This window comes from Lygodium microphyllum, chromosome 3 (assembly GCF_053477565.2).
Source record: "Lygodium microphyllum isolate KBCC chromosome 3, Lygodium_microphyllum_v1.1.10, whole genome shotgun sequence".
Classification (NCBI taxonomy): Eukaryota; Viridiplantae; Streptophyta; class Polypodiopsida; order Schizaeales; family Lygodiaceae; genus Lygodium; species Lygodium microphyllum.
In genome coordinates this window covers 122,676,306-122,689,645 of record NC_141137.1, presented here as the reverse complement: position 1 = coordinate 122,689,645, position 13,340 = coordinate 122,676,306, and the positions used below count along the sequence as shown (strand labels likewise).

The following is a 13,340-nucleotide window of genomic DNA, read 5'->3' as shown; positions in this document are numbered from 1 at the left end:
ACATCTTACTTCTACAGGAGCACAAGCTCACCCCCACCCAGGCGCAGAGGGTAGGGAAGGTTCTCCCGGGCAGCTCACACACCTACTAGGAGCATGCAATCGGTGCCCATGCCAAGAGCGGAGGCATACACGCCTCTATTGGCCCGAGTCTCACTGCCTATGTACAAGACCACGGGACGATAGTGGCAGGGAGGGTTCTATGGCTCTGACTGGATATTGGGGACTCACGCCTTGGAGTCCTCAATGTCTATGCCCCTATTGAGGTTAGGGCACGCAAAAGGTTCTGGGTGGAGATTGCGGATGGACTCCCAGAGGTGGACTCTTCGATCGTTGGAGGAGACTTCAACAACCTGGAGGCTTTAGAGGACCAACAGGGCAAAGGCAGAAACTACCAAGGCATGATTGGGGAGGAGCAGGAGGCATAGGACGTCTTCCTATTGGCAGTAGGAGCACGCGATGCCTGGAGAGATCCTGCCTTCCACAGGAGGGAGACGTCGCTCGATTTCTCTTGGGGATACAAGCGGCTAGGTGGTGTCTTGCTGGAGCGGTTGGACAGGCCAGATTGGGCAGTTGGCAGGCACCACGCTGTCCGATCATTGCCCGATTCTCCGGACACTGGATCCTCCAATATCTGCCCTTGACGCACGATCCTGTCGGATCCCGAACTCGATCTATAGGAGGAAGGAGGTAATGAGACAGATTGAGTAGACCAGGGAGTGGGGCAAGAGTGACCGGATCGCAAAGGAGGTTGTAGAAGTCCTAGCCGAGTCGAGCAGCATTTGCCATGAGGCAGCCGTACAAGCCAGGCAGCGGAGCTGGGAGGAGGAGAGAACACTTCGGCAGGACCTTGCAACCACGCAGAGATTATTACAGGAGGCACCAAGAGATCCCACCCTCCAGGTGCAGGAGGTGCATGTGTGAGCTGCCATTGTTGGCCTTGACAACAGGCGTTTGGAGTTTTCCTTCCATGCCTCAGCAGCTTTCTGGGCACGGAAAGAATACAGTCTTCGAGATCAGTATGGAAGGACTCGTTCTAGCCCAGACGAGGTGATGGAGATTGCCACCAACTACTACAGGTGCCAGTTCTAGCAGGAGACAGCCTCAACCAGGGGACAACGATATAGCCAGCAGGTTTGGGATCACATCACATCCCTCGTCACAGAGGACATGGAACACTCCCTCCTAGCCTCCTTCACAAAGAAGGAACTTGAGGAGGCCTTTCATACATAGGATGGACAGAAATGCCCGAGAGAGGATGGCCTCTCTAAGGCCTTCTTCACTACGAGGTGGTGAAGGACCCCTACTGATGGCATTCCAGGAGATCTTCACCTCAGGGCAGATGCAAGGGAGTCTTTCGGCAGGCCTTATCAGTCTTCTCCCCAAAGGGAGACAGGTTGGAGCTTTCCCAGTGGAGATCGATCACCTTATTGTCAGTGGCCTATAAGACACTGGCAAAGATGATTGGTAGGCGACTACGCCTTGTGCTTCCAAACATTATCCATGACACACAGACAGGCTTTGTCCAAGATAGGAGCATCCTTGACAATGTATTCACCTTCTTTGAGGCGACAGAGTGGGCCCAGCACAGTGGTTAGAGACTAGCTATACTACTACTAGATTTCAAGAAAGCTTATGACAGGGTGGACTAGGATTTCCTAGAGGGCACCATCGTGAGGTTGGATTTTCGCCAGGCTTGGATTTGCAGGGTCTCCACACTCTACAGATAGACCACCACCAGGGTTCTCGTAGGAGGTAGCCGCGGGGGAGGGGGGAGGCGGAGTTTCGGCTACAGAGATCGGACCGACAGGGTTGCTCCCTGGCCCCGTACCTGTTCCTACTCTTTGCAGAGGCCATGTCCCACTTCCTCAGGTCTCCGGTGAGCAGAGTACGCGGTCTCCGCCTTCTCGTGAGGGAGGAGACTGAGTTGCTAGACTCAGAGTATGCAAATGATACAACACTCTACATTGAGGACAATGTGTTGATGCTGGAGAGAGTGAGGCTAGCTCTTGAGGTGTTCTGTTCTGCAACGGGAGCAAAAATCAACTGGCAGAAGTCGGTTGGTTTTCTCACAAACCTGGACTCTAGCACTGAGTGGGGCATCCACTTGGGATTCAGATAGGTGATCAGAGGGCAGACAGTCCGTTATCTAGGGTTCTAGGTGGGACTCGATATCACTCCTACCCAGCAGTTTCTTCCAGTCCTCAACTCTATTCGGAGGAAGCTGACCTACTGCAGCATGGCTCACCTCTCACTAGCAGGCCAAGCCCTCGTGGTTATACAGATCCTCCTAGCGACGATATTGCCTCATGTTGGTGTTTCTCGTCATCTTGTGTAGGGCAGCTTCACCGCTTGGTGCGGAACTTCTTGTGGTCCGGGTAAAACGGCTCCAGGGATTCCAAGGCCAAGGTGGCATGGGCGACCATCATACGACATCATTCAGAGGGAGGGCTCGGGACCATAGACCCAAAGTATCAGAGCATGGCCCTCTTGGGCAAGCTAGTCGTTCGTGGTCTCAAACCAGGAGGGCAGACTTGGAAGATCCTACTACAAGAGGATCTTCATGAGTGCAGATCGAGGCTCGGTGGTGAGTGGAGGTCGTCCCTTAGATGGATCTTCACATCAGCCTACATCACCCCCCCAAATCACCTTTCCTATGCAGCTTGCTTCGAGCGTGGCACGGCCTCCATAAGGCCTTGATACAGAGCACCCCAGGCTGCCAAGAGGAGATAGACCGTCAGCCGATGATTTGGAACCCCCACATCAAATATGAGGATGGGGCTCAAATTGGCGAGCACCCCCACATCTAGTGGGCTAGGTGGGAGACCGGCCCGCCTCGTACCTTAAGGACGTGGCGGGAGGTGTACAAGTTGGTGGACGAGGAGGTATTGCGGCGAGCATCAGGCTGCCAGAGAGGAGTGGAGCTGAGGAGAAGGGAGATAGATGTAGCAATTTCTCAGGACTGGCTTGCTCCCCTGATATGAGAGCTGATAGAACTCGGGGAGGTATGTGCTGCTACGTTTTCTCCAGCAGGCATCCCTCTCCAAGTGGCAGGGAGAGTGGGCGGTGCTCCACATGGGACCTTCACCGTACAAGAGGGGGGGCATTTGGCTCTTGACAAGGGGCAGCAGGATGAGGGGATCGTTGTCCTCGCATGAAGGAGGATCCGAGTGACTGGCCTGCAAGGGAAAACATGGTGATTGGACCCCTTTGTCTTCTAGGAGGAGCTCAAGGAGTGGCACCTTTGGATCTGGGAGGGCAGGCCACTTGATAAGCTGGAGTGGAATCCAGGGGAGTGGCTATGGCTGGCCACTACTGTCGCCAAGAAGCCACCTAGACTCCTGGAGTACACTACTAGGATTGGCAGACACGTACTGATGCAGGAGGATATGGATTGAGCGTCGTTGCGTAGCAAGCATTGGGCGAAGCATGGCATCACAGAGTCTTTCCGATGGACCTTCTAGTGCCGCCTATGGGATAGCTGGAGACTGAGGAGGATATCATACTTCTTATGGCTAGTGGCACACGGAGGCTTGGCGGTGGGAAGTTGGCTTGCCCAGATGCAGGAGGGAGTTTGTAAGCGCTGCACACAACAGCCTTTGGAAACGCCAACACACTACCTTTGGTCGTGCGAGGTGGCGCAGCTAGTGTAGAGAGGAGCATGCCACATCTTGCGCCGAATGGCTCCCAGCCTTGGATACATCTCTTGGGGAGCTTTCTGTTGGTAGGCAGTCAACCAGGGCCGTCACCTTCTATATGAGGCCCGGGATGCAAGAAACGATATTCATTATCGAGGCAGGGTTGTATGCAGTGGTTAGTTTGGAGGCTCTACCCATCCGCCAGGTACTGGAGCCCACAGCAGACCGCTCTGAGGTATGGGAGATCATAGGGAGTCTTACTGGATGGCATATCTGGAAGGTGCGGTGTCAAGAGGCTTTCGATGGAGAGAGACTTTCAGTACAGGCGACCTTAGCAGAGCTCTGGACCTCCATCATCCACTCCCTCCGCAGACGATGGGATCAGGTGCAGGGCGAGTCCAGGGCTCGTCAGGAGCTCCGCTATCATTTCATGCGCACTTGGGGTGGCCAGGACCTGTTTTTCGAGATGCAAGCAGGCAGCCCCAAATGGCGTTACACCCCCCCCCTGCATGGCTTCTTGCCCCCATCCCCCCTAGACCGCCCAAAGAGGCTTGTACATTTGATATATTTGCAACTCTGCATCAGCTCCAGTTAGTCTGTTGAGCATGAGCACTTCCTTGTATTCAAAGATTTTGTTCCTAAAGTAATATAATTAGCCACTTTTTATTTGCAAAAAAGAAAAGCTAACTGCCCCGGGTTGTGCAGGATTGCTAGTCTATACAAGAGGTACTAGTCTATACAAGAGGTACTGGAAGAAACAAGGGTGATGTTTACAGTGAACACCAGACTGGTGCCCAATGAGCAAAGATACATAGCAGAACATAAAACAGACAAAGAAGAGAAGATCAAGGCAATAAGGATGGGCTGTGTGATGGAGGATCGTGAAAGGAGAAGATCTTTGATGTGCAATGGGACACCCTATAAATATAGGCCAAATAGAGAATGCCTGGAGTACAGCAACTGCAGTTTGTGCACAGCCTAGAGGGGTGTGCAAAGCAATGGACCAAACATCTATGACATCTATGCATGAGAGAACAAGTTTTTCAGTAAATAGTAAAAGGAAATATATGTGACTCTCCAAAACAAGCAGGTTGTCATGAACAAGAAAAGCACTTTGAGTGGGTTAGAAGGTGGTTGAATCCAATTCAAATCTGCAAACAATACAGTCATACTGACAGCGCAGGACCTATGCGACATCACAATATCTATCCATACCTGTGCCTAATGCCAGAATCCATCCCCCAAAATCGCAAGTGAGTTGGAATATTGATATGTTCTTTCACTTCAGCAGGCTGAGAATCAACATGAAGAAAGTTACATAATCATTATGGTCTAAATGTATTTGTTTCCTGTCAGTTTTTGTATGAGCTACATACTTGACAAACCATTGCCAGCAACTTGTATGCCTCACCACATGCTGAAGCCATTTGATCCATTATGCCACATGGAGCTCCTACAACAAGATTCTCCACCTGCAAAAGAGCAGAGACACTGTTTATTAAGAAATGAAAAATAAGACACTTAACAAGTCTGCAAACTACATAATGTACAGACAAGTTGTAAACCTTTTGGCACAAACTTGCAGTTTCCTTGGGTGAAATGGCTAGACCTGGAGTCAAGAACGTTGTACTGCTTATCTTCTTTGAGCTTGATGTTAGTCAGAGGAAACAGCAACCAACATACAGATGTTTCACTAGCTACACAAGTAAAATCTCCACTGACCATATGCAGCAATAATAGCAGACATAGTTGCAACCTCAACTGCAGCAGAAGAAGAGACGCCCTTCCCTTCTGGGACTGCAGATGATACCTGAAAAACAATTGGTAACAAATGTTAGCTAGACTTTTGAATCTGTAATCATATTCCCCTGAATTATTGTTTATTTCGGAACCTATTCAAACCCATGTTACCCTCAAGTACCAGTATGTTAATGCCATGTTGAAAGCATACTCCTTTCTCCCGCATCAGGACCAAAATAGTTCCAGCAATGTAAGCTGCCCACCTATCAAACCATTAACTTTCTTTCACTAGCTGATACCAACACATGTTTTCAAATAATCCCACTGACAATGGAAGAAACATTGATTTACTTCTGAGAAGGATCTTTCTCAAAAAAAGCCCTCGCCTTCTCATATGTGATAGGATGTCCTTCATGGTCAAGAAATTCACTCAGGTCCATATCAAATGTGGGGGCCCTATTGCATAGTTCTGAACCAAACGATACCTGGCCAGTACAAGGCATTTAGATGTGAAGTGGCTATGAATAGAATGAAGAAACACAATATGTATTACACATTAAAGAGTCATATGATTACATCTATAGTTAGGCAAATTTTGCAAATAGAAGATTTCACTCTGGTATATCACAGCGAACACATCATTCTCAAAACCCAGAGCTGAAAAGTCAGGAGATGCTTTCTAGATCTTTTTCACCTTGCTCAGTTCATTGTCTGTAGTTTAGCTTTATGTTAGCAGCAATGCATTTACTTAATGTAGCTGCAAATGATTCTAAATTTGAAGAAAGTTAATAAGCTAAGCCATGATAGTGATGGTAAGACTGACAATCACATTAATCACACAAATTAGTCTGCAGCATAATCCCACACATTAGCACAAAGAAAATGGCTGTGCTTTTGCCAAGACATCTATCACATTAACTTGTGTGAAGCTGAACTTGCCTTATGAGAGTCACTCCCATATGTAATGATAATGCACCTCAATGTGCTTTCTATGAGCATGGAAGACTAGATTCATCACAACTGCCAAAGCACTCTGAAAATCAGTATAGATAAGAGTAGGGGATGATTGATCAACACCCAAGTTGACAACAAGTCATAGTTGAGCTAGACCCCCTCAACTGCAGCAGTAAAGGCTCCCATTCACTCAACTTCACTGGTAGAAATGGGCACTGTAGGGTGGTTTTTTCTCAACTATTATATACATGAAGTACCAAGGCAAAAGCAATACCCGTTAGTGGAAACTCTAGTGTCATAACAAACTGCCCAATCGGAATCACAAAGAGCATGCAACTATAAATTACCACCATGCGAATAGAGTAGAGCATAAACTTATGTGCCATCCAATAACAAAATGCCCTCTTCAATAGCTTACCAATGCTTTAAACTTGGGCAATGCATGAGCTTGCTCACATACGTTACTGCAAATTGCACATCCGGCCTAGTGTGACAGACATAAAAAAGACATCCAACAGCCTAGTGATATGATCAACCCACCTATAACTTGAAGACTAAGAAACAATTCAAATTCTGCATGGGTGGCCATAGGCTTACATGCATCAAGGCCAAATCTTCTCAGCAAATTCCAAATGTACTCCAACTGTTGCATAACAATGCCACCCTTTCTCTTTGTAAACTGTACTAATCCAACAATCCCAATGCAATTCAGCTTCAAAGGTTGAGCTTGCAGCCTCATCTGGACTGGTGAGCAGCAATCATTCAGAAAAAGACTGATGACCAAAGAGAGTCTTTATCTTTTCTCACACACAGTATACAATCAGTTGGACTATTCCAAAATCACAAGCCAACAAGTACGTATTCATCTTCTCATACCAAGATTGAGGTACCTATTTAAGACCATAAAGGGCCTTTCCCAACCTGCAGACTTTTCCCTCATGTTTGTTTATGACAAAACCAAGAGGTTGAGAAACATCTCTCTCCTTATGCAAGTCACCATTAAGAAAAGCAGTCTTAATGTCTACCTGATGTACATTCCATCCATAATGTGCAGCCAATGCAATAAGAAATTGAATGCCAGTCATATGTGAAGTAGGTGCAAAAGTGTCCTCACAATAAATTCCCTTCTATTGAGCATAAACTTTTACAACAAGCCCAGCCTTAATTGCAAACATTGCTACCATTTACTTTTCGCTTCAACTAATAGATCCACAACCAATGGCTTTTTTGCCCTCAAGAAAGTCAACCAGATCCCATGTGTCATTTTGGCCTATGGAATCATACTTATCCTATATGACACGTTTCAAATCAACACTCTATTTTGCTTCTTCAAATGAGACCCGTTTCTCTCCATTGCAAATATAAGCAACAAGGGTAAATAAAACATGAAAAGAAGTTTCAACACATGTCTTGCTTAGCAAAAGAGCAACCGATTTAGTATCTTTGAGTGTTTGTAAGGCCCACTCACGCAATTGTTTGGACTCGTCAATGGATGCATTAAGGAAGGATGCATCTATCCTTGGGTGTGCAGATTCTGATTTTGCTAGGCATGTAGACTCTATGAAGTCTATGATAAATTTTGTCTTCATGTTCACAAGGGTGCAATCTCATGGGTCTCTTGATTGCAGCCATATACATTCTGATCTACCATTGAAGACGAATATGTTGCAACTACGAAGGCATGCAAGGAAATCGTATGGCTTATTCATCTAGTGGGAGATTTTAATGTTGTAGGAGAGGTACCCACTTTGCACAATGATATTCAGAGTGCTATCTAGTTGGCATGGAATCCTTTCTTTGATGCAGAAACAAAGCACATTGAGGTAAAGCACCACCTCATTAGAGAGGTGCTTAAGAACACATGGATTGAGCTTCTCATGATTCATACAGATAACAACCCTACAAATCTTCTCACAAAGAGTTTATCTTTTGAGCTTACACACTATAAAGTGCTAATGAGCATTGAATAGTTTCTTCACTTTTTCTTCTCCCTCAAAGGTGCACTAGCCTTTAGATGGACGGGAGGTTGTTGGGGGTAAGGCCAATGGCCAAAGGCCGAGTAGGCACCCCTTGTACTAGTACATACTATACAATCATATATAAGTGAAGATAATGAAGAACAAGGATAACTAAGTACTCACAAACTCAGTATAATTCTCTCCCTTTCTCACCCTCTTGCTCTCTCATTGCATTGATTCCACACCCCACCATCACTTCCTCTCATATAAGACTACATGCAAAGTGACAGAACTAGATCTACTAAGGATAGAAATATTATAGGCAAAACTTTGGTATGAATTGGTCACCGTGATGTAGCAAAACAACAAAAAAAGAGCAAATAGTAGTCATAGCAAAGATTATTAAAAACACTCGAAATGCACAGTTTTTGCAAAACATGCTAATGAATCCCAATCTACATATAATACTACAAACGTTGTTGAGAGCTAACTTCACCTCAAACTCCACAACAATCTAATTACTTTGATACCCATGTGGAAGAGGCTTGCAAAGAGGTGGAACAAAGGCTCTAATACAAAATGCTGGAAAACAATGGCAAGAGGATAAAGCAAGAATGCAAGCAATGATGGAGGAGCAATGAAGAAGCAAAAGGAAACTCGCACCTCTACTAGATAGAAAAGATAAGTACACAACCCTAAAATGAACTAGGGTAAGGTGTATACTAACTCGAGGAAACACCTCTTACGGAGGGAAAACCCTTGCGTGGTCCTAAGTGTGTTCACACATCACTACCATAGAATATGCTAGAAACAAGACTATAAGTCTTGTTAACTCATCAGTGCCTTGCACTAGGACTATTGTCACACTCATAGAGTGTCTGGCACCGAAGATCTTGATCATTTAGGATATATACTCTACCCTTGTATATTGAGAAGCAAAGGTAGTCTAGCAAGTACTAGTATTAGGATCCATTATCAAGTAATGTAAACGCCTTAGGCTCAACCATGGTGGTTGATAAGATACTCTCATGTAATGGTTAATCTTAGTCTAATCTTTGACCAAAGACTTGGAAGATACAACTCCTTCTGAAGCATTTTTGGGCATGAATCTAAACATATTGTAGTCGCACTAGGCAATATGTGCTCTTCTTCTTGACCGCAATTTTGCAACAGAGGTGCCAAGGGAAAGCTATGGCAAGACTAGAGTAGGAACATGGGGTTTTGCTAGAGTAGAGAGAAAGGTGGTGGTAAGAGTAGATTATATTTGTGCTTGTGGATGAGGGCTAAGTACCATGAAGTGGTCTAGACTATCAAATAGAGAGAGAGAGAGAGAGAGAGAGAGAGAGAGAGAGAGAGAGAGAGAGAAAGAGAGAGAGAGAGAATGGAAAAGATAGAGACAGAGAGTGAGAAAGAAAGAAAGAAAGATCTATTAACGTTTCTAGAAGGCCAGAATGGCCTATGAGACCATAAACTAATACAATTGGCATCATCATCTCTCATTAGAGAAGAAAACAAAATTATGTCTAGTTCTACGTGATAAATTGAAATGGAAAATGAAGAATATGGAAAACTGAGAAACTGAAAAGAGTATAGAATATCTCCCTCTCAGTGTATGGAATCATGACGTGAATATAATCTTTGTCTATAATGAGCAATCATGACGTGAATGTGTCGCATATGAGCATGCCTACATTGCTGAGCAAGAACCCTAGGGCATCGTGCTCTGCATAATGCTATAGCTTTGTCTACTATGATGCCACCTGATGATACCCCTTGATGGTGCTTGTTAGTAGGAGATGTAGTGTCTAAGATGGGAGTGGCTGGGGGGTCAACTATACTGAAAAAGTTTGTAACTACTTTCTAGAGGGGTGGATGTGATTGGGGTTGCCTCCGAACCCGTAACAATGCTGCTTTGCGCCATTGGAGCTCCAATAAGAAAACGCCCAAGCATATCTAGTCCTCATAGTCCATCACCCATCTCAATGGTCCAAAGCCCTTCTTAAAGAGGCAATGGTAGCGGCCTTGGATATCATAATATATAGTGCATCTACAAATAGTGTTCCTCCGTCTCAGCCTCCCATCCACAAAGTTGGCACATCCTCTCATTTGTTGCAACACGGCTCCATCGACCTGTCTCAATCATCACTTGATGTGATGAGGTGCGGATCTGTCCAATAGCAACTCAAAGCCCATGATAAAGTTGAGCATCCATATATCTCGATCTCACTGTGAAACTGTCATGGGAAAGCTGCAAGAAGTGACATTGGTATTGTGCCATCTTCGTGCCTAATGGGAAAGGGGCCTCGGACCAAGTCCTCTCCATCTCCAATTTAGTGATGTTTGTTCTGATCACTCTATTCAACTTTGAACGGCTGACACTCAAAGTGGGACTAAGTGAGAGAGGAAGATTCTCTTATCCACATCTTACATTATAGGAATAAGACGATAGGATGCTTCATATTATTTGTGTGACTGATTTGTTAATCACTAGAAGTAATGGACAATATATTCAACAACACAAGTAGCCTTGTCAATGAGACTTGATATGTTTTTGTTTTTGGATAGTGGAAGTTTGGAGAAATGGAAGTTTCAGTTTTCTCAGATGATATATGTGCAAACGTGACACTTCTCAAACACCTTGTGGGAAGCTTGATATAAAGTACTATAATTCGACCAAATATTATCCATGTAGCGAGTCATCTTAATCAATTCATGGCTGATCCAAAGGAGTCAGATTAGAAGCAGAAAAGTGTCTTCTTAGATATACCAAAGGCCCCTTCAATTGGCACACAGAGTCTCTTAACATGGGATTTAGTATTCTCTGGAATTCATGATACAGATTAGCAGTAGATATATTGATGATTTGAGAACAGTTTCAGCATGCATATTTTCTCTTGCAATATCTTGGAAGTAAAAAACAACCTACAGCAGCATTGCCATCTGCAAAGGGAGAGTAAAATGCAGAGGCAGAGTATAATGCAGCAAAGAATACAGTTTGTAAATGTGCTTGGTTGAGGGGATTGTTGGGTGAGATTTTTATTTCTTGTGGTCCAACTTGGATTATGTGTGATGATCAAAATTCTATCCAACTTGCTGAGATTCCATTCTTCATGGTCATATCAAGCATATAATGAGATACACTATTGTTTCGTTCAAGGGAAGGTTTCAGCAAAGTTCAGCTTGTGTACTGATGGATAGGTTGTTGACGTTCTTGCCAAACAACTTGGTATAGCCAAATTTGAGTTTATAAGATCTATGATGGGAGTCAAAGAAAACAAGCCGATCATTAAGGGAGAGAATTGAGGAATTAATGATTGTGTGTTTTCTTCATCCATAAGATATAACCTTGACTATTTTGGATGTGCTAGTTGTGGCAATTTTCTATATTGACCATTTGTTTTGATTGATACCCATATTGCTTAGGCATTTAGTATTTTGGTGAGATATCCCTAAGTGTGAATAGCCTTGGCATGAATATTTGGACATTTTCTCATCACCAAAAAATAGGAGAATGCAAAGTCGTATGCCACCAGGAACCATTATAATAAACCCCCATGATTGACAGAAGAAGAACGAAAAACAAAGACAGTCAAGCTTGCTCTCTAATTCTGTGTGCACTATTTCAATCATGAACTTGTTTCAATAACTGCTGGTTAATCAACATTAATCATGATGAATTCAATCTGTACAATTTTGAAAATGCTATCAGTGGTTGCTCCATGGCTTGAGGTTATCCTTACAGCTGCAGTCATTCTGCATGCCTGACGTTGCATTTAGTGCTCAAAAAGGGGCTTTGAAATTTTTGATTTCCCTTTTATTAGATGAGTAGCTTTTTTGCTGTTTATTGGCTTTGCATCAGTTTGATGACATTCTCATATTAATACAACTTGTAGAGGACAAAAGAAAAGGAGAGAAATGGGAAATCATAAATTGGACACCAGTACTTACAATCTGAATGATGGGATGCAATTCATGTCCTTTTCGTGCCATTGCATGCTTCCAGAGTAGTTGTTTTCCTGGATGACTAAGTTGTAATGCTACATGGCAAGCTTCACGAATGGGCATCTGCACATGCAACGGAGGCTCAAAGATGTATTTCTTAGATTATTCCTAGAACAGAAGTAAAGAGTTACTAGTACAGTTTCATAACTTGTTTGTAAGGGATACAAAACTTCTCCACTTCAGCAAGATAAAGTACAGAAGATGAGTGTTTCATTCTATCACAAATGTTTCTCCAAAGGCATTTGTGGATCTACGAAACTGTCTCAAAGGTATGAGTTCAACAAAACTCTTTGGTAGTCGAGAAACTTTACCTTTTTTGACAATTTTAGCCTTCTAGCACAAACATCTTTAAGACACTAATAACACCTAGAACTATCATATCATAAAACCATAACATACAGGCATTAGCAAACATTTTTTTCTTCCCTTTTTCCATCTCACGTGGTTCGTCTTCCATTTCATCAATTACTTGAAATTAAACGTTCAGAGACATTATCATAGACATTAGAACTTACATCTCCTATGGAAGGCATTGTATTCAAACCTTACAGAGAAATTTACATCTCCATTTGAGCTTCTACCCTTCATGAGAGGAGGGTTAAGCTAGGTACATTGACATTGGTGAGTTGTTCATATACACCCACCACAATGAATGGCGATGCTGCTTTTTGAAAGTGAGGAAAAAGGGATATTCAACCACCGAATCAATGCCATAGGTTGGATGAAATAGATGAATCAAGATTTTTAATCTGATGAATTGTTGGCTGGTGACTTTGTTGAGGAAGAAGGGGTGTTGCCAAAAGGGAACCAAAACAATTAAGCTGCTGTAAACTCGAAGAACTGAACACAAGAACAAGAACACATGAAAAAGATAATGAATTCTGGAAACAGAATTCATATACCAAAGCACAAGAGTGTGTACAAAGGCATGGGCTGTGGGCAACCAGCATAGAGTTATCCCAGTTTCCCTCTCTCTAGCACGATGCAGTGTGCATGCATAAGATGAATCTGAGATGGAGGAGAGCCAGCCTTTAAATAGGCTGCAATAATG

General features: G+C 44.0%; 1 protein-coding gene across 2 annotated transcripts in view; it reads right to left on the bottom strand.

Annotated features, from left to right (window-relative positions):
• LOC148038843 (L-arabinokinase-like) overlaps positions 1-13,340 on the bottom strand; it is a 171,084-nt gene that overhangs the window by 25,312 nt on the left and 132,432 nt on the right. For both annotated transcript variants that reach the window (XR_015690331.1, XM_087674735.1), the window contains exons 18-24: positions 12,236-12,352; positions 5,727-5,860; positions 5,557-5,638; positions 5,358-5,445; positions 5,201-5,244; positions 5,012-5,107; positions 4,851-4,927 (exon numbers count right to left, since the gene is read on the bottom strand). Coding sequence is in view for 1 of the 2 variants with exons in the window: in XM_087674735.1 (XP_087530861.1) it covers positions 4,851-4,927; positions 5,012-5,107; positions 5,201-5,244; positions 5,358-5,445; positions 5,557-5,638; positions 5,727-5,860; positions 12,236-12,352 (638 nt within the window). In the remaining variant the exon portion in view is untranslated. The remainder of the gene's footprint in view (positions 1-4,850; positions 4,928-5,011; positions 5,108-5,200; positions 5,245-5,357; positions 5,446-5,556; positions 5,639-5,726; positions 5,861-12,235; positions 12,353-13,340) is intronic.